The sequence below is a fragment of the Halictus rubicundus genome, chromosome 3 (assembly GCF_050948215.1).
Source record: "Halictus rubicundus isolate RS-2024b chromosome 3, iyHalRubi1_principal, whole genome shotgun sequence".
Classification (NCBI taxonomy): domain Eukaryota; kingdom Metazoa; phylum Arthropoda; class Insecta; order Hymenoptera; family Halictidae; genus Halictus; species Halictus rubicundus.
The window spans coordinates 10,020,649-10,045,367 of NC_135151.1; the positions used below are offsets into that span (position 1 = coordinate 10,020,649).

At 36.0% G+C, this 24,719-nt stretch overlaps 6 protein-coding genes and 1 long non-coding RNA gene across 9 annotated transcripts; 4 read left to right on the forward strand and 3 right to left on the reverse strand.

The window, feature by feature from the left end:
• The first annotated feature begins 29 nt into the window (after nt 1–29).
• LOC143352632 (ras-related protein Rab-30) lies at nt 30–3,970 on the forward strand. The gene is made up of 5 exons (XM_076785291.1): nt 30–1,036; nt 1,286–1,369; nt 1,471–1,654; nt 1,731–1,882; nt 1,969–3,970. Exons 1-5 carry the CDS (start codon nt 950–952, stop codon nt 2,077–2,079), a joined length of 618 nt encoding a protein of 205 aa, XP_076641406.1. The 5' UTR covers nt 30–949; the 3' UTR covers nt 2,080–3,970.
• Nucleotides 3,971–4,020: 50 nt separating this feature from the next.
• Nucleotides 4,021–6,494, reverse strand: LOC143352631 (retinol dehydrogenase 12). The gene is made up of 6 exons (XM_076785290.1): nt 6,161–6,494; nt 5,639–5,746; nt 5,365–5,538; nt 5,054–5,267; nt 4,771–4,969; nt 4,021–4,311 (listed from the first exon to the last, which is right to left on the reverse strand). Exons 1-6 carry the CDS (start codon nt 6,330–6,332, stop codon nt 4,117–4,119), a joined length of 1,062 nt encoding a protein of 353 aa, XP_076641405.1. The 5' UTR covers nt 6,333–6,494; the 3' UTR covers nt 4,021–4,116.
• Nucleotides 6,495–9,038: 2,544 nt separating this feature from the next.
• On the forward strand, nt 9,039–11,472 carry Kr-h2 (transmembrane protein 33-containing Krueppel homolog 2). Its single transcript, XM_076785295.1, has 6 exons — nt 9,039–9,223; nt 9,639–9,806; nt 9,888–10,069; nt 10,151–10,218; nt 10,335–10,468; nt 10,539–11,472. Exons 2-6 carry the CDS (start codon nt 9,640–9,642, stop codon nt 10,750–10,752), a joined length of 765 nt encoding a protein of 254 aa, XP_076641410.1. The 5' UTR covers nt 9,039–9,223; nt 9,639; the 3' UTR covers nt 10,753–11,472.
• Nucleotides 11,473–11,703: 231 nt separating this feature from the next.
• Rps3 (ribosomal protein S3) lies at nt 11,704–13,180 on the reverse strand. The gene is made up of 4 exons (XM_076785296.1): nt 13,067–13,180; nt 12,270–12,592; nt 12,001–12,188; nt 11,704–11,922 (listed from the first exon to the last, which is right to left on the reverse strand). The coding sequence occupies exons 1-4, from the start codon at nt 13,097–13,099 to the stop codon at nt 11,738–11,740; spliced, it is 729 nt and encodes a 242-aa protein (XP_076641411.1). The 5' UTR covers nt 13,100–13,180; the 3' UTR covers nt 11,704–11,737.
• A 623-nt stretch (nt 13,181–13,803) lies between these two features.
• LOC143352634 (cathepsin O) lies at nt 13,804–17,232 on the forward strand. Its single transcript, XM_076785294.1, has 7 exons — nt 13,804–14,058; nt 14,659–14,797; nt 15,374–15,609; nt 15,701–15,849; nt 15,919–15,969; nt 16,468–16,736; nt 16,939–17,232. Exons 1-7 carry the CDS (start codon nt 13,813–13,815, stop codon nt 16,974–16,976), a joined length of 1,128 nt encoding a protein of 375 aa, XP_076641409.1. The 5' UTR covers nt 13,804–13,812; the 3' UTR covers nt 16,977–17,232.
• Vermilion (Tryptophan 2,3-dioxygenase vermilion) lies at nt 17,013–24,676 on the reverse strand. Of its 2 annotated transcripts, none has more exons than XM_076785292.1 (7): nt 24,322–24,676; nt 23,050–23,210; nt 21,449–21,654; nt 18,285–18,644; nt 17,951–18,200; nt 17,781–17,874; nt 17,013–17,504 (listed from the first exon to the last, which is right to left on the reverse strand). In XM_076785292.1, the coding sequence occupies exons 1-7, from the start codon at nt 24,348–24,350 to the stop codon at nt 17,333–17,335; spliced, it is 1,272 nt and encodes a 423-aa protein (XP_076641407.1). In that variant the 5' UTR covers nt 24,351–24,676; the 3' UTR covers nt 17,013–17,332. The 2 variants fall into 2 exon arrangements, with proteins under 2 accessions (XP_076641407.1, XP_076641408.1); XM_076785293.1 differs by having other exon boundaries at nt 23,050–23,307.
• LOC143352639 (uncharacterized) lies at nt 18,826–21,438 on the forward strand. 2 transcript variants are annotated; one of them, XR_013081979.1, is made up of 4 exons: nt 18,826–20,394; nt 20,504–20,646; nt 20,738–20,951; nt 21,026–21,438. It is a non-coding gene; the product is annotated as an uncharacterized LOC143352639 (long non-coding RNA). The 2 variants fall into 2 exon arrangements; XR_013081978.1 differs by having other exon boundaries at nt 20,738–21,438.
• Nucleotides 24,677–24,719: the final 43 nt, after the last annotated feature.

The window sequence follows — 24,719 nt, forward strand, 5'->3', positions numbered from 1 at the left end:
AAATTAATTCGCATTTCCTAGTCACAGGATATGCTACAACAGCATTTAAAATACCATAAGAATTTAAAGAAATCAAATATCTCAAATGCTACAAATTTTTAGCTACGGTAGCAGATTTAATGTATGTTTTTCATACAGTGAAGAGAATATAAATAATTTCCAACCGGAATTTACCGTGTATGGAGAATGCACGGACTAAATGAGAAAGCCGCACATATTTAAATTGTAGAATTTACATGAACAAATTAAATGAAAGCAGATTTCAATACTGTATGCGTAATACGAAATTTCAAATGAAATATTTCCATTCATGTAACACACGTTTACCAACATTCTGTTTGCAACACACCATAAATTGCAGAATACAAGTAACTATCGAATCCATGGAAAATTCATTCGAACTTTTAACTTGCGTGAATGAATAATCCAATAAAATTCGTAAGCTGTTCTTTTACGTGGGCTATTAAATGGGGCGTATTAATTATCTGCTGAGGAAAGAGAAACGCTAATGACATAATCCTTAAATTGGTCTATATTGTTACGCGTGATCTTACGGGCTCTTAATGATCTCTAAAACGAGGCAACGTCATGAGTCAATGGCGGGGTCGGGAGAAAACGTCATTTTGACAGAATGGCAGAGTATCTCGCATGCGGATCTCGATTTCTGTTGAGCGCGAGTTCTTTTTTTACTTTGTGAAAATGAAGCGCCGTGTGTTCAGTGAACCGCGGAGAAACGACGAACGAGGAATAATGCCGTGAATGGACATTTTTCATTGGCGCGTTCGAAAAGAAAAGTGTAGATTTTGTTCGAAGCATATATCGCGCTCACGAGTTTTCGAATCGCCGTGAACGGTGAGCGATCGTGTACAGATTGCACTTGTGTCGTGCTCGCCAAATGCATCGTTAGTTTTGCACAGGACTCCTGACCGTAACGCGGTACAGATGTGTGATGGAGGATTATAAATTTCTCTTTAAAGTTGTTCTCGTGGGAAACGCGGGCGTCGGCAAAACCTGCCTCGTGCGTAGATTTACCCAGGTATACACACCGTTTATTAGTTTTACAATAGGTCTTATACGTTATTCGTGTCGTGAATTGATGAGTATTATACTCCATTTGGAGTATTATACTCCATAGAGAATAAAGTTTATAACGTTATTCGAAATTTTCGATATAAACATAACATCCGTCGTAACAACACTTTGTATTATTAATCTTAGTGAATTTTATATAAATTTCTTTTTCTGTACATTGTCAACGATGAAAAAATGCGTATCTTGTTTACAGGGATTATTTCCACCTGGTCAGGGTGCAACAATAGGTGTTGATTTTATGATTAAGACCGTAGAAGTTGAAAATGAGAAAGTTAAGGTATGCGTATGATGTAATACATTATGATTCATCCAATGTAGCAGCATATGCTTTTTCGAATGAGTTCATGCTACGTATAATCATTGTGGACTTTCTTTTAGCTTCAAATCTGGGACACTGCTGGACAAGAAAGATTTCGTTCAATAACTCAAAGTTATTATAGATCAGCTCATGCTCTAATCTTAGTATACGATATCTCTTGTCAGCCTACATTCGATTGTTTACCAGATTGGTTGAGAGAAATTGAAGAATATGCGAGTAACAAAGTTCTTAGGATATTAGTAGGTATGTCTTATGTATTTTCTGTAGTGGAATGTTATTATTATTATTATTATTTTTATTGTGTACGATCGATTAACAGGTAATAAAATTGATCGGGAGGATAGAGAAATACCAATGCATGTAGGAGAAGATTTTGCACAAAGACATGGAATGTACTTTTTGGAAACGTCTGCCAAAGAAGCAGAAAATGTAGAACGATTATTCATGGAAATTGCAGCTGAACTCATGGAGGTAATTGAACAACCGATTGATTAATTTACTTATTAAGAAACATCTGTCCTAGGACTGAATTATATCTAGGTCAATAAATATTTTAGCAAGCACGTAGCAAGGAACTACCTAGATATGAAACAAATACAACATCGATAAATGGAAAGACAACAGCAATCGGTGATACAAGTAACTGTGGTTGTAGTCGACTTTCTTAAGTAGCTTTTATATGTAATATTAAGTCATTTAACAAAACACAAAGTTTCATTTGCTGCATATACATGTAGGAGACTCGTACAGTTTTTATAGACAATGGAGGTTGAACAGGATATTAATCAATCTTTTAGAATTAAAGGAAAAGACAATTCTCGTACCAGCACATCTTTGATATTGTATGTTAGCGTCTAGTGTTATAGAGTATAAATTATATCGACAGTTTTGTTGCAAAAAGTATTTAATACTTGAAACGAAAATGAACTTTAAATGTGTTGATGAATATTTGTTCAGAAAATAGTATGCTTTCATAGAAATTAATTGACGGAGATTTTTCGTTACAGTTTTATATGGTTACTCTATACGAATAATAAATAATTTCGGGCCTGTACTGTGGGCATTTAACAACATTTCCATAAATAGAATTGTACTATATTTTTTTATAGTATCTTTTGTTGTGTTGGAAAGTACAAATAAATATCTCAAATTTGATGACTGAATTCGAAGTCATCGCAGTGGATATAACGTTTTTACTAAACACTTGTAAGCCTAATATTGTCAGAATTTTTTTAAATGTGCAATATACGTCTAAGTATTTATTACATTGCTATAAAGATTTACTGAAACTTGATATTTGAAAGCAATTGATTCTATACGTTTTTAACATATAGTAATTAACAAACATTATTATACAATCATATTTTATATCTATCATCAATGCTGATTAGTAATTGCGATAGGAAAGTACACAGTTCTCAGTAGCAGGATTTATACAACCAAAGTTTTGTTGTATTTGTTTAAGATTTTATTCATGGTTTCAAAGCAACAAAGAATTATTGCTTGTTCCATTTATGCATTGTTTAATGTTATTATTTATGAATAGTTTATTGTTGTCTATATTTTATTAATATCACAATGTTTTTAGCACATTGCTCTAGTCCTTGTACCTATTACATTGTAATAAATTTATATATAGGTATACAATAAGTATGCATTTTTATTAGATGATAATGTGCACGTCATATTTTTTGGTTTGATTTACTCTGTTTCTCTACGATCATTAGATGTCAAGCAAATCTAACATTTATAAAATACGATCATTATATGAATGATACCCTTTTTAAAAAATATTATTTGTAATTACAAGTAATATTACACTTATCCGTAGTTGAAACAGTTAATGATAATATTGAAACTAGAATTGTATGTGTGAAATGGATAGAATGATTTTTCTGTTAATCATGAAACTTATAGTGTATCTGTCTTATTTAAATACATAATAATATAATATACTAAAGAACATTGTGATTCTTGTGCAATTAAGTTATTTCAACCGGAAAAGTAAAACTTCAAATTGCTGTCGATGTGCAATAACATGTTCAATGTTAATAACATATACTGTAAATTTTAAACATTATTGAACAGAAAATAAGACTTGTAATTAAATTGTACTGATAAAAACATATCAGTTCGTATGTGGACAAAACGATAATTGTAAAATGAGGGACTTTCTAACTTTTTATCAACAAAAAATTGTTGTCTTAAATATGTAACTCGTAAAAGATATTAAAAATGCTTATTGCTGAATCATTTAAAATAATATCATTTCTAAAAATTAAATTTGCGGATATGGAAAGCGATTTAAACGACGAATAATTTGTTTACATTTCATGCAAGATTTTTATAGGTCGCCTCGATTTTATTCGATTATTTCATGTGTTCATTGACGTACAATTTTCAGTGTGCTATTAGGAATGGATTTTACAAGAAGTATGTTATAGACATTTCCAATTGGGCAAGTTTTTCAACAATTGTATGTTGTATAATTGATTGTAAATGTTTATAAATTTTCCAAGCAAGTATTCCATATAAATAAAGAAATTATACTTAAAATTACACGTTTGTTTGTGTATCAAATTGTTTCTCATTAATGAAACCGATTATACTAATTTATAAATTAAATATCCATTTATTTTGTAATATTAATAATCAAGTACAGTGTTCAATTTCAAATGTAGTTGATATAGTTATTTGTACCATCATTATACATACTCGAATACACTTTTATGCTGTACTTGTTGAAGAGACAAGTCCATTAACTTGTCCTGAACAGATGAATCCAAAGTATCTGGATGTTGAGGACTAGGAAGGCAGTTACTGATATATATACCGCCTTTATTTTCAATTGCTTTGTTCACGGCTGCATACACGATGGAAGTAGCTCCTTGTTTTGGATTCTAAAAACATACTTCTTTATTAAGTATCTAGTTTTTAAACTTATACAGCACATATATCTTAAGGGGTCAGACTACTGTAAAATTACCAAAAATTCAAAAATTTGTTTCCGCTTAAATAATAGTTTGAAATCTCAAGAATGAAATGCAAGAAGTTTGAAAATGTTGCTTAATTTCGCAGTTACATTAATTGTAAAACGATTTACACGATATCTTAATCTGTATTGATGTGAATACAGCCAAAATTTCTCCACGCATTAACAGAAATCTTTGTGAAGGAAAAAATCTTTTCAGTAAAACAAAACATTAGTGCAGTGCCTTTTGACAGCCTTCATAATAATTTAAAAAAAAATGTTTATAATTGTTTTCACTAATTTGTAATATACTAAAATAAAAGGTGATTTAATGGGACACTTAGCATTTTTATAGTTACAGTAGTCTAACTCTTTAATTTCGATTTACCTTAAAAATAAATTGTAATAATAATTTGTATTTCCAAATGAAAGTATGTACAAAAAGGTCTGTGCACACTATACCAGGATGTACGGAATACACGTTTATATTATAGCCTCTTTCTTTGAGTAGGTTTTGCAACTTTGTAGTAGATACCACCTGTGCTAGTTTACTTTGACCGTATGCTTCCTCAGTGACAAACCGCAGTCTATTTGGAAATCAAGGTTTAGAGAAGTACCACAATGAATTATTAATAATAGCAATATAATTAGTCAAAAGAGTAAAACAATACTTATTATTGACGTCGTTGAAGTTGATTTTACCCAGGAGATGAGCACAAGAGCTCACGTTAACAATTCTACTGGACTGTTGCGAATTTTTGACACCACCAGCTTTCAATAATGGTAATAGAAGAATTGTTAGTAAAAAGTGTGATAAATAATTCACACCCCACTGTCCTTCGAACCCATCTATCGTCTCCGTATAAGGAATAAACATGATACCAGCTGGAAAAGGTTAAATTATATATGTACATGAATATTATGTTAATGAAATGGTACTTTGGAACTGTTAATAAAATTCCATAATAAAAATGAACTTTACCATTATTTATCAAGACATGAATTTCTGTGTAGTCTCTTTTTATCTGTGCAGCAAACTGTTTCACAGATTCCAGAGAAGCATTATCAAGTTTATAGACCTTTGCATGTCCACTTTTAACACCAGACTCTCTAATTTGTTCAATTACTTTCTCACCAGCACTAGGCGTTCTGCAAGCTGCATATTTGTATTTTAAATGCATACTAGACTATTAGTTCTCAAATAGAATTTGCATATTATTGAATTGACATCAGTGGTTTATATACAACCTACTTACCAATTATCACTTCCATATCAAGTTCTAAAAGCATTCTAACCACCTCAACCCCAATTCCTCTAGAGCCACCTGTTACAATAGCAATTCTACCAGTCTGAGGGGAGCAAACTAAAACCAAATTAATTTTACACGATTAATAATTAATTATAATTGCTTAATTACAAAAATGTACTTTGTTCGGTACATTCATGATTTATTGAAATGATGTCTCCAATTATGCATGTATGAGAAATTAGTCATGTGAATACAATGAATATGTGAGCACTCATTTAATTCATCTACACGGGCTACACGTATGTGAAAAATTTTGTGTATTTTAAATATTTCCAACGCAGAAATTGCTCATTATTTTGAATATGGCGATAAAATCCGGCATCTAAAATACTGCTGACAAAGCAAAGTTTGTATTTCTGATTACAAAATGATCGGGAATACAATAGATATTGCGCGCAATACAATTTTTAAAAATTTAAACAGTTCGTGAAATTTTAACAATATTTTGGACGAATTAGTTCCACTTACCATTTTTATTGTGTTTTGCGTTGACCCAATCAATTATGATTTCTTTGGCACCTAAGTAGTTGTACTTTAGATGGTAGAAAAGTCGAACGAGAGAAAGGGGCCAACTTTCTTTGGGTTTCCGATACGCGAGGACACTCGCGATTAGAAGAAAAATGGAGCCGATTAGCATCATTTTTCAATGCCGATCCCTCGCAATTTCGTAACAAGTGAATTTGTGAGCTCCGCAGTACAGACGAATTGTCATACTAAACGCACGCTCGTGACTGAAAGATGTTAAATAAGTACGACAAGAACTTCTAGTCCCCAGTCACTTTTGAGCTACTTTTCCTCTCCTCCTCACCGTAAGAGTGCTACCGTTATACCGTAGCGCCTTTAAATCAATTAAGCGTGTCTTATTCATAACTTACATTATTATCAAGGGTTTAATGACGAATGAATACATTAGGGGTTGCTTATCGACCAGAAAGCAATTAGCTATGAATTTGCCACCAAAACTTGTCGACAAATTTCGACCCATCTGTTTCCGCATTAGGCTCAGTATTTGAATACAAAGTTTGCAGTCCTAATTATATGCCAAATCCATGCCAAAACCTTGCCCTCGTGAAAAGGGAAGTCAGTCGCACTAGGAGGGAATCTAACCTTGCTTCAAGAGCAAATATTAGGAAAAATTGGAGTAAGCCTTGCTATAGGAGGGAAAACGGAATTAAATGATTGAAAATACATGAAACTTAAAATTATATAATTTAGAAGTGTAAATAAAATTCCGTCCTCCCTGCTACAGCAAGGTTTACTCCGATTTTTCCTCATTTTTACTCGTAGAGCAACGGTGTACGCTGTTAGTGTGACCGACCTGCCCTCTTCACGAGGGCAAGGTTTGGCATGGATTTGGCATAGAATTGCGACTGAAAACTTTGCACTCAAATAAACCGAGCCATTTGTTTCCGCATTAGGCTTGGAATCTGTCGAAAAATTTTGGTGGCAAATTTATAGCAAATAGGTACCAAATTCTACTCAAAGCATGGTCTTGACAACAAAATGACCGCCTTTTTCTCGCAAAGTACGACTACATACATTGATCAAAATATGCTCGAAGCAGCTGTTTCCTAGGTTTGATTAACGGGGGTACTCCATTTATTGTGTAATTTATTTTCTTCACACTCGCACTATTCCATAAATAATAAATACGTATGACACATTTTATTATTTATATTAGATTGGGCAACAAAACTTCTGTATTGATTTGTGGAAATCACGCTACGATGTGATATATGTATATATAGCAATTATTTTTCTTTTCTACTATTCAAATATATCCATTAACTTGCAGAAAATTTGAATTGCACTACGTAATAAAATTACTTTTCCACGAAGAAACAATAACCTGAAATAGTATGTAGAATGAAATTTTGTCTATATAGCATTGATAAAAAACATTTATGAATATATACAGTTCAAATCATTTTATGTTTAAACATTTTGCCATACATTCAAGAATATTTTCTGTGAAGAAATACCAGAGTTTGGGTAACTGCTGTGCAATTTACGTTCACAGCATTCAAACACAGAGTGATTAAACTTGTCACATTTTTTACTCTATATTATCGATATCATGAATTCTGACTCCAAAATTGCATGCCGAAACGTGCGTCAAGTTTTTGGCTTTATTTCGCAGAGAATCAAGACAAAATATAGCTCAGTTTGTAGCTGGAAATATTTTCTAGCGCGCGCTATCCTCGATTTCATCCAGAAAACTCATCCAAAGACATAAAAAATGCTTGGATTCTGTGGCATGCACATCATCAATTTTTGACCTACTTCTAACACTTATATTACAAAATATCTGCATAATTTCGTCTGATCATGACCAGCGCGCGCTGCATTGAACCTTCCTCTTTCGAATGAGCCTTTTCCCAGCGAAAAATATTCTCATATGAAGACAAAAAGTTGACGCACGTGGAACCATTTTTCGCTTAATTTTCTTAGTATCGAGAATTTGTCGGTCTTGTCAGGGCTAAAGTACAAAAACGAAAGAATGAATATGCGAATCAACTGATATTTTTTTCCAGGTGATAAAGAAAACTTGTTCGTGACGTCATTGATAAGGCATAAAGTTTTGTTGTAAATTGTAACTTTGTAACCACCTAGCGGTTAAATATGTATACTAAAACGTTTCCTTGATGTATGCAACTGGTTTTTTCAAAAGCAAGGCAGTACAACAGGTTGTATATCTGCTGGAGACCGGTCCAGTTACGGAAAACGCCGTTATTCGTTCAATGCCTTCAATGAATTAAATTATTACTATAGGCGTGGTGATTACGTAAATATTCAGTTCATTCACGTGAGTGATACATTACTACAACCGTAATTTATTTGTACACATTTATGTATATAACGAAAACAATCTTATAGTCGTAAATAGTGATATTACAATTTTCTATTTTTTCATCAAAAGTGGCAAGACAATTTATTATAATAAATTTATAATAGACATTGTCCATAAAACGATTGCAAAGATTGCAAGAACTCAATCAATTAATGTACAGTATTATCTTAATTATTGTAATAAATAAATATCAATGACTATATAATTTGTCCAGTATTTACCAATACTGTTTTAAAAAATATTGCGTCTACGTTAAACATACAAAACTATGGTAATACTAATAACATAAAGTCTACTTTGTATTATATATATTTTACATTTTACCTCACAAATGATTTTGTACTTTTTTAGCAATATCATAATATTTTAGTATCATAAATGTTTCTGACGAGAACCAGCGAGAAAATGTTCATCTCCGTTGCCACCTCGCGGTGAAATTGGAGAATCGTTTTCACGGCAAAGAATCATTCGCACCATCTATCAGGGAAATTAGAAATCTTAAAAACGAAACTCAGGATAATTATTAAGGTACCTGGGGAAGTATACGTGGTCAGTAAATGTGCGTTGATGTGCGTAGATGCTGAGCCGATTTAATTCGTCACAATTAACGGTTGCTTGCATATTTGTAGAAATTTAGATTTTTACTAAGAGAACGAAGATTTGTTCTATTGTTGCGCAAAGTAAGTACACTCCAATTTATTTTTCTCGTCCCAACTTCATTTGTAAATATAATTTTTAATCAAATTTCAAATTTGAGCGCTGTGCAAATATTTGATTTAGTACATTGCGGTTTTATTTACACACATCTGATGCTGTTGTTGCAAGAGCTCGCCGTAATAACACATTTTTCTGTGGCTAAAGATAATTAGTAGTTTGGAGTATTATTTTCTGTTATTCATTAATAAATGATGCCAAACTAGCTGCTTTCACTTTAGAAAACAGGACGTGATTTACATTTTAATGTGTTTGAACAGTTTGTATTTCGATATTTGAATAGGTTTTGCTATATATGTATTAAGTGTATGTCGAACAAATACATTCTAGAATGAGCATATCATTTTGTGATACATATAATAATGTTTTCTTTTCATGTAGGATGGCAGATACCGCTAGTACAGAGCCAACTACCAATTCCCCACAAATAGGAACAGATTGGAATGCTTTAAGACAACATGTTATTGACAATAAAATTAAAGTTGGATTGTGGGTTACAAGGCTTTTCACAATTCTGTTTACCATTGGCTATGTGATTCCTATATTTGGGTATGTTACTTTATGATATTTTTCCTGTTAAACAAGAAATGTAAGCACAGAATTTTAATTTTTAATTTCATACTGTTTTAGCAATCCATATAATATTTATTACAAAGCTCTAATGAGCAACGCAGCCACAAATGCATTGCGCCTACACCAAAGAATGCCACGTGTTCCATTAAACTGGCAATACGTGGAACTGTTATTTCTCGAAGATTCCTTCCATTATTTATTTTATTCTTTAATATTCCTTTATGCAGCTCCAGTTATATGTATCCTTTTCATTATAAAATAGTCATCAATAAGGGTACATAAGAATAATTTTAAATTATTATTCCTCAACTAATAATCAGTGGTGTTAACACCTATATTTTTATTTGCTCTAATGCATTTTGCTAGTTACTCTCTTGTACTACTTGATGTAAGTATAAAAATTTTCATGTTGTATCAGAAAATTACATAACAGTAATGCAACTGTAATATATGCATGGTCATTACAGTGACAACCAATAATTATTTTGTTTGTTTCTAATGAAGTGTTTAGGACAGAACAGCTGGTGGGGAGCCCGTCTATTCGTATCTCTAATCGAGTTTCAATCTCGGAACATTTTACGTCTATGTGCGTTATCCGAGATAATTTACTTGCCATTTACAGTGCTTCTAGTATTTACGTATGTATCACTACTAATACTTTAAAGATTTACATTATTATAAGTATTGTACATAATTAACTTTTTACAGAGACCGAGCTAGTTTATTAACACCATTTATTTACTATCAATTCTTGAAATTACGTCTCGCGTCGCGGAGAAATCCATCTACCCGTAATGTGTTCCATGAACTTAGAAATGGGCTAAGTTCAATCTCGATGAAACCATCTGTACCAAACATTGTCCGGCGGATGATCGGAGCACTATTGTCGCTGACACAACAAATGGTTCCAGTTCGTCAATAATTTTCAATTTTCAGGATAACAATTCTTAAAGATTTCCTAGGGTTCTCGGGTCCATGCAATAACAATTTCGTACAGTATGATTCGAGGACGAGAAGTGTGCAAATATCAAAAGCAACAGGGAGCCTATGATTTATTGTTTGAGAATTGTATGAAACCGATCAAACCATGACCTTCTGAAAACTCACCCATTATCTTTAATTACCTCTGAATACCAGAAATGATAACGGCAATTTTACAGACATTTCATACAAATTATGTATCCAAATTTTTAATATTTTGTAATGCCTACTATTGACAATGAATCAAGATTTACCATATAATTCAGAATTATTGTAAACCATAGTATAACAATCTCGTTATAGCTTACATCATTAGATTTCATTCAGATGTTTTGCATGTGTATGTTTTTATTAATTGTAACATTCCAGTATTCCTATTGGAATGGTGTATATGTTAAGAAGGTATATTCACATTATATACACACGGGAAAATATTGGAAATATTGAGTAATGTATATCGTGCCTCACATCACATATATTTTTGGTACTTTTTGAAAATATGTTAATTACATCTATATTTGTGCACTCCACTTTCTTCAAGAAGTATTCAACGCGTGCTAAAATAGCATACAATAGTAGATAAGTCGGTTTTTCATTATTTAATGTAGATATGGGTTATTTTATGGACTTCATAATAAAACAGTACTTAGTTTTAATCACATTTAGCTGATCTTCAAAGATTAAATAATTCAACTGCAACTCGATTCTCTTGACGAAGTTACACGATCTATTGAAATTCCCACAAATAAGTAAACAATGAGGACGAATTCTCTTTTTTAATATTATCATTACAAATCAATGTACTTTTTATGATGTTCATATATCGTTCTCTCATTGTAATGTTACTGTTATTGTATCAGGTTCATAGTAAAGGAAAGAAATAAAGTTGACATTTGTTTCAAAAATTTATTTTCATTGTGTATAAATTACACTGCAAGTGGTGTTAGTTGTGGCATGTCTTTCGATGCTTTCACTTCAGATGATGGTTGGGATGGGAAAATTTCATCCTTCGGTTCTACAATGGAAACAGAATCTGGGAGAGGTTTCTTGGGTCCTGTCTTGCCTTGAAGGTCGTATGGAAGCATGATCTTTACTTTGATACCGAGCACACCTGTAATGAAAGAAAAATTATTTAAATGGGGAAATCTTCATTAATGACTATTTACTTGTATGAGTAAACCTTTAGTACCTTGTCTGAGAAGTACGTGGCGGGTTGCAGTATTGACGTATTCATTAGTAGGTTCGCCAGAGTGGATCATCAATCCATCAACAAACTTCATCGATTTAGCTCTCTGTCCACGCAACTTGCCACTGACAACAACTTCGCAACCCTTTGCTCCAGATTCCATAATGAAACGGAGAACACCATAACAAGCTCTAAACAAATATACATATATATATATTGTAAAGATGTTACAATGTCTACATTAGTTAGGTATAATGGATATTTAAATTTACCTTCGTACAGCAAGACCTCCAATCAGTTTGTAACGCAGGGATTCTGCTTGAGCAATAGCACAAAGACCACGCGTTGCTACTTTCTCAGCGTACAATTCTATATTTTGTGTTTCTTTAAAGTTAAACCTCTTTTGTACTACGGAGGTTAATTCTCGAATCCTACGTCCTTTTTCTCCAAGAACGCTTTGTGTGTGAGTCGCCAACAAAATGATTTCTGTGCGATGAGGAGTGACACGTACTTCCACTCCCGAGTATCCATCTTCTGCAAGTTCGCGAGTTAAGAACTCGTTCAACTCGGCTTTGAAGACACCATCTCCGACAAACTAAAAAAGGATATAACACATCAAAAATAAATAATATTCCTTCATACTACATCTTTCACCAATAGATCGAATTCACATTAACCATGCAATTCGCAACTTCTCTCTTATTCTGTGAATTCTTACTCAATTAACGTATAGGTTAACCTCAAAGAGTATTTGTTGACACGCATGTACTTCAAATAAACACTAAGGTTAAACAAGCAGATAATTAATACATCCAACCCGAGTTTACAATAAAAGAAAATGATTTGAATAAACGCGAAAGCAACGTATTCATAGTATTGGTAACGAAAAGCATATGAGCACAAAATATCGAATTTAAGACAACAGCTGAAAGCATCCATGTCATCCGCATCTTTCACGTGTGATATCCTCTTATTTTTCTGCGAAATATTCACTTTCTTGCTTTCATTCATACATCGGATGCCATATTTTTTTTAAAGCTTTGATCATAAATTGCTAAAATTCACCAACCTTCCTCTTCTTTGAGATAGAACGATTGTCCATGTTTGACGCTGGCGCTACAAAAGGAATCGAAAATCCAAAAGACTCGACTGGAAGCGGAAGTAGCCCAACTTGCTCAGTGCGCTGCGTTAAAGTCAAGATAATGCTTATAATAAACTATATTATGTACAAACACGCTATTATATGTAATTTTATAAACGATAATTTCGTTTTATATTTTCAGGACAAAACGATTAATGATTAAGGTTGGTTTATGTTAATACAGTATTTTGATTTATACATCAAAACAGAGGTTAGGAAACACACAGAATTTCAAATCATGTGGAACGATGTACTCCCATTAAATGGATTATTTTTCAATTTTTTAAAGAACACGTACAAATAGCAATAGGATTATACATGCATATAATGACGATACACTGGACTATATAATTTATACAATAAAATAAATGTTTCTATCAGTAATTGAAAATCTGAATTATTAATTAATAGTTTCTTTTCTGTATGTGGGAGAAAAATTATAAATGTAATCATTAGTATATATAAATAATTTGAACATTACGAGTTACGTATATTTGTTTTTTCTTTTTTCATAGAATACAAATAGGTCTACCGGCGTCGTAAATCTAATTAGATCTTCTTACGGCCCTGGTGATATCGAAACATACACGCGTGCAGTGATACGTCTCTGTAAATACATACATTGTATACATACATAGATCAGTTTGAGTCATGCAACGACGATTCACTTGTGTATGCGTTCGTTGCTTTGGCATGAGGTTTACCGTGTTACAGAATCATGCTTCGCCTTCGATATGGAGTGGAAGACTGTAGTATTGGCGGCGGTGATAGTGAGTCTGTGTTTTCTGGGAATACCGATCCGGGTCGGCCCGGATGTCAGCCCTAAAGATGTTAAGCTGTTCGAGGACTATGTCACGCGCTACAATAAATCTTACAGAGACAAGCCTGAAGAATACGAAACAAGATTCAAGAGGTTTCAGGTAAGCAATTGCGATTCACGAGAGAATTTGATAAGGTGCTGCGAATACTTGACGCGATACGGCTTCGATGGTACTCGGTTTCGATCTATCGTGTTCCATTTTGAAAATTTCCCGCGCTTGCGCCTTCGATCGTATTTTCTTTTTTCTTTTAAAACGCCCGGGAATCTTGTTTTGTGGATAGGTAAATACGTAAACATTTGTTAATTGATCGTTGCTCATAATTACATAAGCAGATCAATTGAGTTTCAACGACCCACTGCATGTATATTTTCTACTATTGAATAGCATGTGTTCTGCACAATATAGTACATTTAGTACAATATAGTAATACAAGTGTAGCACATGTAGTATAGTATATTCTACTTAATGGTATAAGATATAATTTAGTACAGAATGCATTGAACATAATGTAGTATGCAGTATGGTATAATAATGCATCATATTACTATATATTTAGTATCATCATGTGCTGTCAACATGATTGATAAAATATTGCAACGATTTATTGCAACGTGTATTCTAGAAACTAGAGATACTGAATTATCATTTTATGTAACCGCTAACGTAACAAGTGTACCGACAGCTGTGTCTTTATTGCAGAGATCGTTGCGGCACATAGAAACAATGAACGGCCTTAGATCTTCACAGGAGAGCGCTTACTATGGGCTGACTGCATACTCGGACATGTCCGAGAACGAATTCCTGACACAAACACTTATTCCAGACCTTCCCATAAGGGGTGAGACATTGGGTTGGAACGAAAGACCGTAGCCTTTTTAAATTAAAATTCAAAGATTTGATCATGTCGATTTGTAGTTTCAAAAAATAAAATTGTCTATACATTTTGGTTGCCTGCGCGAGGGTTAAGGCGCTTATGTTAGGCGGAACATCATTCATACGGGGCTCTTTATAAGCGTAATCGTCGTTAGGCACCGAAAATGTGACTTGCTTCAAAACGATTGTCATAATACTAGTAGATATGAATTATAATGTAAGGTGCAAACTACATTATCAAGTAACTAATAATAATTGTTGACACGTCGACTGCCACGGTGGTCACTGGTGACTTGCTTAAAAACGATTGACATAAAATTAGTGGCACTGAATATTGTTTATTCGTTATGAAATCAACAAAATTATGGTACTAATTGAGCTACTAATGATCGCTAATAATGCGTAATAATGCGCTATATTGTTTATATGAACGAAATAGGCAAAGAGTTGTGTGAAACACTCAAAATTCACGAGACGATCAACGTATTAATACGAATAAAATTAACAATTGTCTTTCATGAATGAACGTATAATGTGCTAGGAGAGAGGCACGTCAAGGCGCCCTATCATCAATGCCACCGCCTGCGACATTCGAGCAATCGAGTGAGAAGATCCGCCGGTTTGCCAGCGAAGTTCGATTGGAGAGAGAAAGGAGTGGTCACTCCTGTGCAAAGTCAAGGGACCTGCGGGGCCTGTTGGGCCTTCAGCACCGTCGAAGTGGCAGAGTCAATGTTTGCGATAAAAAATGGCACTTTGTACTCGTTGAGCGTCCAACAAGTACGTCAACGATTCAAAGTAACCGGTTCTATGAAACGATGCAGAGTTCTTGAATTTTTGAAACCTTGAGATTTTTTAAACATTTTAACAGATGATCGACTGCGCGAAGAACAGCAACTTCGGATGCGATGGAGGGGACATTTGCAGCTTGCTCTCATGGTTGGTGTTGACGAAAGCAGCAATACTTCCAGCGTCTGTTTACCCGCTCACGCGATCGACGGGTATGTGCCAACTGCAGAAGTAAGTACATTTGGATCATTTCTATTCAAGGGTGGCACAAACGACGATTAACATGATTATACCTTCTAGGACGTTGACGAAGGGACCCAGCGTTCGAGTAAAAGACTTCACGTGCGACAAGTAAGACTCTGTAACTCTAGACCGCGGGGTCAACGCACGCGTATCGATTTCACTGTCTCCATGAAAAAAGAAGCGACATACTTTCGAAAAAAGAAAGAGCATTCGGATATCAATATACTCGATCGATGAAATGAAAATGAAATCGCTAGCCAGCGCTTAATCTGTAAAGCAGCGACGAGCACCGTGTCATTGAGTTGTTTAGCGAGAGCGATTACGTGTAAAAGGTTTTCTTATATAAGCTGACCAGTTGGCACTGTTCTCGACAACGAGGATATGGTGACGTCGTCGAATGTATAAAACGAGCCAGTGTTTTCTTCCGAACAGCTTATTAGCAAGAATAGACGCGAATTTGAATTTTGATTTTTCTACGAGCAATTGAACTGTCGAACCGGTGAATTCTTGATTGAATTCAACGAATTCGAAAGCGGCAGTTTCCTACGAGTGGCAATCACTTGCGACGGTTGTTATTAAGGCGATTAAAGGTTTAACGGGCGTTAGTTTCGTAGATGCAGAGGGTGATCTGTTGGCAACGCTCGCCACACATGGACCGGTTGCGGCTGCGGTCAACGCTTTGTCCTGGCAGAACTACTTGGGCGGAGTGATACAGTACCATTGCGACGGCTCTTTCGATAGTCTGAACCACGCTGTGCAGATAGTCGGCTACGACAAGTCGGCGGCCATACCACATTATATTATTAAGAATTCGTGGGGCACCAACTTTGGCGATAAAGGCTACATGTACATTGCGATAGGCAGTAATTTATGCGGTATGATTAATCTTGTTGTATAAAATGCGTTGACGTGTTTGCGACCGTCGGTTATGGACCCCGTTTTCGCGACAGATCTCAAAAAAAAGATTCGAAGTCTATTTATAACAGTTTATTATTTTCTTAAGGTAACATAAGTAACTGCTGGTAGGTGATACGCACGAAACGAACAAATTAACAGAAATGAATTGTGTTTCAACAGGTATAGCAAACCAAGTGTCGTCGCTGAATGTACTCTGAGCCACCGGATCAGTTGGAATCAAGTGACTAACGTGATTAGTTTAAAATCAACTATTTGTATTGGTCCTTAAATGTACATAGGTAGCCTATCAAATTATTCTAATCAAGGTAATCATTGTTACGACGCAGTTGTTATATACGTATAAATACTAACAAGTATTCTTTCGCATGACAATTCACACGACTCCTATAATTTTTACAAACTTTTTAACATGTGCCAAGCAATAGGCTGTAATAAAAGATTTCATTTACCCACTCTATGCTTAGTTCCTATGCGTTTGCCTTTTACGTTTCTATAATATGTTTCCTCAGAAACGTACCATGCGCGTTATCATCGTTGGGACGTGATTATCGGTTTACGTGTCCTCAAGGGTGCATTCGGAGTTGTTTTGATTATCGTCTGGGTTCCATCCATTGCAGGCGATCGACAGTTTTGTCTTCATTTGTTTCGACAATGGTGGGATCATGTGTCGGGGTATTAAGAACGTTGATAGGTTGAAGAGATCCAAAAAGACTTTGTATCTGTCACTGTCATCGGAATATAAAATTTAGTTATGAAGTAGCATTGTAAATGAAAACTAGCATTTCCAAGAATACAGATGGTTCTAATAATTAGATTGTGGATTTTATGCGTTTAAAGACACTGTTATTTTATTTAGCAAATGAAAATAAATATGTAAAGATTTTGATGGATCTGGCCATGACTGCCGGGATCTTTTGCATATAAATATCCGTAGTCTATCAATAATATTAAATGAACATTAATTTATGAGAGTCCAGAAGCTATACACCTGCGAGTATTACCTTAACGTGGACTTCAAGTATTGGTAGCCGGAAGATCCTCCAGTTCCGAGCTGTTGCGATCCGATCATCCTTTGTACCATGAGAACGTGATTATCTGGAGGTTAAATGGCAAATGTACTTCTTATAATCTGAAACGTTAAATAGTACACGGAATGATTGTATTTTCTTACACCTCCATTTCGTGATGAGGGAGTCAATGTCCATCAGCGCTGTCAAGATCTGATGGGGTTGGCTGAATCTCGGCTCGTCGCGGTACAACGTGATCATCACGGCCCCTTGAAAGGCTCTGTACACGAATTTACGTTCACCTCGCGACACGAGCGCGTTGTGAAGGGACTCGTTGAAGATCGTCTCGAAGGCCGCTTGTCGAGAACGCACGGTGGACAGATAATAATTCTTGAGCTGCTCCGTCGTTTGTTTCTGCAAGAAGTTCAACAATAAATCCCTCTCGATCCGGGACCCGCGGAAATCTTGAAAATTTTGAACGCGTAATCAGGCAATTACTCGAGCATATTGTTCCTGTTCAGCGAGCAGCTTCTCCACGGATCTCTTGTACTTTCCCCAGAAGTCGAAGTCGTGGCTCTCGAGGCCTGGCGTCCTCGCCAGCCACCCTTGAATCAGACAGCTCAGACTCGGCTCCTCCTCGGAACGTTTGATCGCCTCGATGGCTTTCGGGTCTCTGCCGAACGCTCTGGTGTAACTTTGATTGTACTTGACCCTGTGCTCCTGTTTCACGCCCAACTTGTTCTCCAGCAATCGGAACTGCAGCGACTGGAAGCCCGAGGCTGGACACAGATAGTCTCGGAACGCCATGAAGTCCAGAGGCGTCATGGTCTCCAGAATGGTCACTTGCTCTACTAGAAGCTGAAGAGAACCAAGTGCTGAACACACACTTTCGCAACGATTCACCGTGGTTCGAAACCGAAAAAACATGAACCAAAGTTATTCGTTTATTGAACTGCACTTAGTGGTTTATTGTCTGATACTGAACGTGCACTAGATGATCGTAATTTGGGTTATTCCTAAGCTGTACGTGGAACGTTGGTTGACTTTATATGTATAGATTATACTGACTTATTCTTTGTACTTAGGATGGACGATGTTATATATTTTTCCATTTCTAAAGGTTTAAAATATTTCCCCAGGAAGGAAACGTCCTTTTTAAAACATTTCTAGCCACCAGCCAAGACACTAATTAATCGAGCTCTTAAGAGACTGAAGGGTTAATTAATCAATTAATGAATTTAAAGTTAACCCTTAAGCCTTACGCAAGTTTTCCTTATTAAAGAGTAAAGTTAAAGGAGGATATGACCTTTACTACCTTCGCCATGAAGCTTTGTCCACACTGCAGCCACTTCGAGCAACTTGGCTGTTTTCTTCTTTTCTTACCGAATAAAAAAAAAAAAGAAGACGGCAAGAGGTGACAAAAAGTTATTCGGTGTTGCTTCAGTGTGGACATAGAAAGACTGGATTAAAATTTTCTTAATTATTACTATGCGAAATCGGTTAAAATTGATAATACGTTAAGAAGATTCCAGTACAGTCATTTCGTGAAAACGAAGAAAAAGAAAAATACGTGAGCATTCCTTAAAGCTTGTACAATGAAGACCACATTTCAAATTTTGCTTCAACTTCATTTTGTTACAAGAAAAATTGCAAAATCGTTGCTATGATGTAACAGAGAACTGATTATTCTTTCTACAAAATTAATACACGAAATAAGACGCAGCATAGAAACAGTGTCCCGTTGTTCCGATTTATATGATCGCACAACTATGTAGATCCAACTCGAAAATGGCAATTGTTATATTTCGTTTGTAATTTGCGTTTCAAACTAACGAATTGTGCACAGCTGGTTTTGTACACAGCTCCCTAATCGATCTTGCCCGCGTCTAAGACCCCGCGTCTGAAATTGTATGGTTGCCACCCTTGCGCTTCTGTTACGTAGGGAAAAATGACCCTTGACAAATCTAGCATGCTCGTCACGGTAGATCTCGGCGGAATGAGAGATTCTGAGAGAACACCTCCTGGCAAGCTCTATCTTCCGATCCGGCGGGATCGAGATCATGAGAAATCGTCGGTGAATCGATCATCTCGCGATCGACAGGCCTAGCTGCTCGCTTGCTTGCTGAACCCTGCGCCGGTGATTTTTCATTCGTCGCGAGACGAGAAAATGCGACGACCACACCTGCATTCTGTGGTATGGAAAGAGCGCCAACGAGTCTGTTACCTAACGCATCTATGCGTGTCAGCGAGGGGTGTCGCATATCATCTAGCGGTATTAACTTACTCAGGTCCCACTGTTATTCCTGTAGTTCCCACAATCTTTCTGATTCCGTCGTGAATGGGGTCGGCGGCGCGAGAGGAGGCGAGGAAAACGCCGTCGACAAAAAAGTGTCGCGTTCGCCGGAACCTTGACCCGTTTGCTAACTATCCGCTGAGAATTATCGGGTATCGAAATCGTTAACGACCGTGACAGATATACAGAATGTTTGAAAAATACGATCGCGGACTTATAGCCGAGAACACGACAACATACTACGCAATTTCAGATGACGCCGCAGCCATGGTTCGATTACTCTTGTCGCTGGCTGGACAAAATTATTTTTTCACGGTCTGGAACTTCCTTGGGGTTTTAATTGCTAGAACACAAGTCAACTTTGCATTACAGCTTGTAGTTTCGTTAGAAATGTTAATAACAAATTTCAAATCTATTTTCGCAGATCTATCCCTTATGAAGAATCACACAACTTTTCTAAGATATTCGACAAAATATGCCTTTCAGACGTGTTTTTTTTTAAACATATATTTCGACCCGATTTGCAACGTTTTGCGGGCTCAGGCTGAGGTTAGACGAAAGTAGAAAGTAAGCGAAGTGAGCCAATTCTTAGCAGTGAAGCCGAATTAAACACGTTGTACATACAATATACATTTATACTAATTCCACTTCGTTTCAGGGAAGATCACCGCCATGATAGAAGAAAATCAATGACTACTTAACTCCTGTTTGTTGCAAACAACGCAGAAAATTTTGATTTCGCATAAAGATCCGCGGTCATCAATCACGTTTCTCAGGGTGAGACTTCGTCGCGACACGATATTGTCAAACGAAGGGTTGAGAAATTGTTTCGATTTAAAAGAAAAAAATTTTGAGTAACTGCCGGCAGGCAGGTAGGTCAAAAATGAAACGATCGACATCGCATACGGCGTCGAACGTTTGCTATATAAGCTGGGAATGTTGCTAGGAAAGGGTTAAACTAGCGTTACCGAACACCCTGTACCGAAGACGGCTAGAACCGGGCGAGAACCCCTCGAGAGGCGACCCATCAAAGAAATTCGATTAGAGTCACCGCGAGCGGATCAGCAGCACCCTTGTCATAAATCACAATGCTCTAATTGGCTTGCGATTAAGGGTCGTTCACGTTCCTTCCATCACTGTCATTGTCAACGTATGGTTACTGGCCTCATTCCGCGCGTATCGAATTATCCTGCGATGCGTTCTCGCCGCACGGGAAAACTCTATTTGCTCTGTTTCTTCGCCTCTCTTTCTCTCTATTTCTCTGTCTATTCTTCGTTTCTCTATCTTTGAATCTCCTCTTATTCCTCTTTAGCTGATCTTTATAGCGGGAGCCACGAAAATACGATCATCTCGCCGATATCTCGCTTACTTTTAGAATGAGGACGATGCGGTTTAATCTCTTCAAGATCTCCAGGGTCCTCGATTCGTTCAGGACCTGGGGCAGCCGATTATTTTGCGAGGAACGGTTGTTCGAGGTCCCATTCAGAGCCGGATCGTAGGTGCTCGGCTCCGAGTTGAAGACCGTCCTGACCGTGTCCAGCTCGTAGATGATTTGTTTGAACCAGAGCTCGTATGCTACCAACAGCGAAACGTATTCAATAAGCATTAGTGTTAAAGGACCTTGTCAGTAGGTTGTTCAGCGATGTGCTTGCGAATTGTTGCGACTGTAGTTACTATTATAATTGCTAGGAAAATTGCTCGAATGTCGCTGGGATCGATAGATTCTTGTTAAACGAATTTTAAGAAGCTAGAAACAGTGATCAGTAGACTGTGTATTTTATGCACTTGTGATAAAATTGGGTATGTGTGATTCAAGACAGATTAACCCTTACAACTCGAATGGCGACTGTAAGGCGCCACTAAAAATTGCTGTATCGTTATTCAAAATATTTTTTACATCCTTAAATTTGTTTGTATTTAATAAATTACTAACATTTCAGTATTGTACGAATGAATTGTACCATTTTCATATGTATAACATGAAAAAAAAATATATAGAAGAGAAATATTCTAGGTCGGAAGAAATGTATCGTTTTGGAGCTAAAATAGCTTCGAGTGCAACGGGTTAACATAATTTGAGAATATCGACACGTTATTTTCCACTTACTAAAATGATTGGAGAAAAAACGGTCTTTGTATTTGGCTTCTGCCTCTGGCAATTGATACAGACAATTTTCATGTTACATGAAGATCCGCAGTCTAATGATCAGCAGTCTGAGCATTGTTATGCATAATAAACATTGTTTGCATCGATTACCATGAATAGGAGCCGTGCCGAAAGATCATTGATACATTAAAGCGTTTAAATTCCATACACCATAATCCGCAGTCTAGTGATTAGCTTTTACAATATAGGGATTAAAACAGATTCTATGCATTCACTTGATCTAACGATAAAACTTTCTTCTGTTTGTAGAGCAACATAAACTTGTTGCGTTTAGTGGACTGCCTCTAGCGGTAGATTAGCATAAAGTTACAAGGAAATGCGCATTTTGGGAGCCAGTACCGCATGGGTTCAAAATAATCGTGTTTTCCTACATTGTTCACAATTATCCAATAAAATTTAACGTAGTTTCTACGCTAATTATCATTCTTTGCTAAACTGCTGATTTTTATGCAAAATAAAATCGATTAGAAATGATTCACGGAGACATAAATTAAAATTAAAATTAAACAAAAAAATTCATTTCCCGTGTTGACGATGTTAGTATTGTAGGACTGAGCTGTAAACAATATTCATTTCATTGAACTTTGTATTTGACTGCATTTATCACGTTACGACACAAAAACAAAAAATTCTGCAATTTGTTGATTAACAGTAATTTGACGGTTTTTTTTTAACAATCAGTGAAATTTTTCTTTTTACTTATTCTCTTTCTTCGACCGAAAAAAGAATTATATTTGCATACAGATCGGCAGTTTAGCAATAACGCTTGAGCAAGGGTCGAAAGTCACGTGTAATCATTTTACCCTGATGTGTGATGATGAAAAGATGCTCGTCGTGCACTTCCTTGCTATACTCGGCACTCAATAATCTCTGCGCAGTCAAGATTTTATCCAATCGAAGATATTCGCCGTAAAGCATGCCCGGCCCTTCAGTCAATTGGCCGTTTTCTTGATCGCGGTCCTCTCTAAAATCAGATCACCAAATTTCATCCAGTTTTCCCGCAGATTTTCCGACGGCCCGGCTCATAATTGAATTCGCTGATTAATAATTTAACGCTAAACCTACCAAGCAGAAAACACATAAAAGTGAAACGTCTTATAGAAGGGAGAAGATTGAATTTATTTAAACTTCGAATGATTTTCATGATAATATGTGCTTAAATAAAAAAGTCAATTCAGAAATTTCCTGTGAACACGTTTTTATAATTTCAATAACTGTGAAATAGAAAACTGGTCATTTTGACCGTGGTAGGTTTGTGTTAAACCAACATCGACACCACTAATTTGTCAGTTTATTATCGCGAAAATACAGACACACGTCCTAATAATGCTCGTCATTAATTATAAATCACTGTTAGGGATTATTAGCAATTCAGTGCGAGTTCACGGCAATTAATTCATACAGTTAAAGATCAATTTCCCGAGTGGCGTTCATTATTAACTCTATTGTTTATTAATTAATTCATCAGTTAGTCTACTAGTTTTTGGGGACCGTCTAACGCGGAAGATCGTTCATCCCCTTATTTCTAAACTTGGGAACGATTAACACCCTTAACCGCGCGATTTTTGCAATAATCGTTCGTAGATAAGCTAAGGAACCCAATTACTGTGCCTACATTAATTATACTTATTTTTAAAGCATAATAAATATTTAAAAAGAGAAAATATTATCAGATTTTAAAGAAAAAAAATTCAACATCTCTTTTTTAATATTCATTATGCTTCAAAAATAATTAATGTAGGCACAGTAATTGGTTCCCTTGCTCTATAACTGTCTGGCAACTAAAGTAATTCTCTGCTGTTTTATCATTAGACTGCGGAATTCATGCATTTACAACAAAAACGAGTTGGTTCAATTTCACGCAATAAAAACATTAAAAGAAATTTAGAATGTCTCTATAATGCTTTTTTAAAGGAGAAAAGAAAGTTGTGTGTAGTTGGTGCAAACAATTTTTATTTTGCACAAAGATCCGCAGTCTACTTATCGTGGGCGTTAAACAAACGATTTGATTGGGGACAAAATCGAAATTGCTTTTTTCAGAAAGCGTTGCACAATGCGTAATCTTGATTACTCACGTAATTGCGTCTGATAAGGGGCAGGCCATTTTTAGTAGCTGCAATCTCCCCGGTGGAAAAACAACAACAAGTCCGAAGTGGAATTTTAGAATTCCTCGTCTGGAGATGGTTATCTGTCGGGCGCACTTTTGCCACTGATCTTTGTCGACTTTCGCGGCCGTCTCGCTCGAAAGGCGTACGAAATTTCGACGGATTTCGATGATCGAAGAACAACGGCTCTCAGGTTGACATGTTGTTGGGTTTCAGCGAGCTAGCTCGGTCGGACGAGAGGCAACGAGCAACACATGCTGTCGACGAGGTGGTTAAGCCGTGACTAAAAACTGAATGGCCATCGCGCTCGTGAAACTATCCCTCTTATATTTCAAAGAGCGAGGGCACGTGAATGAACGATTGAAGAT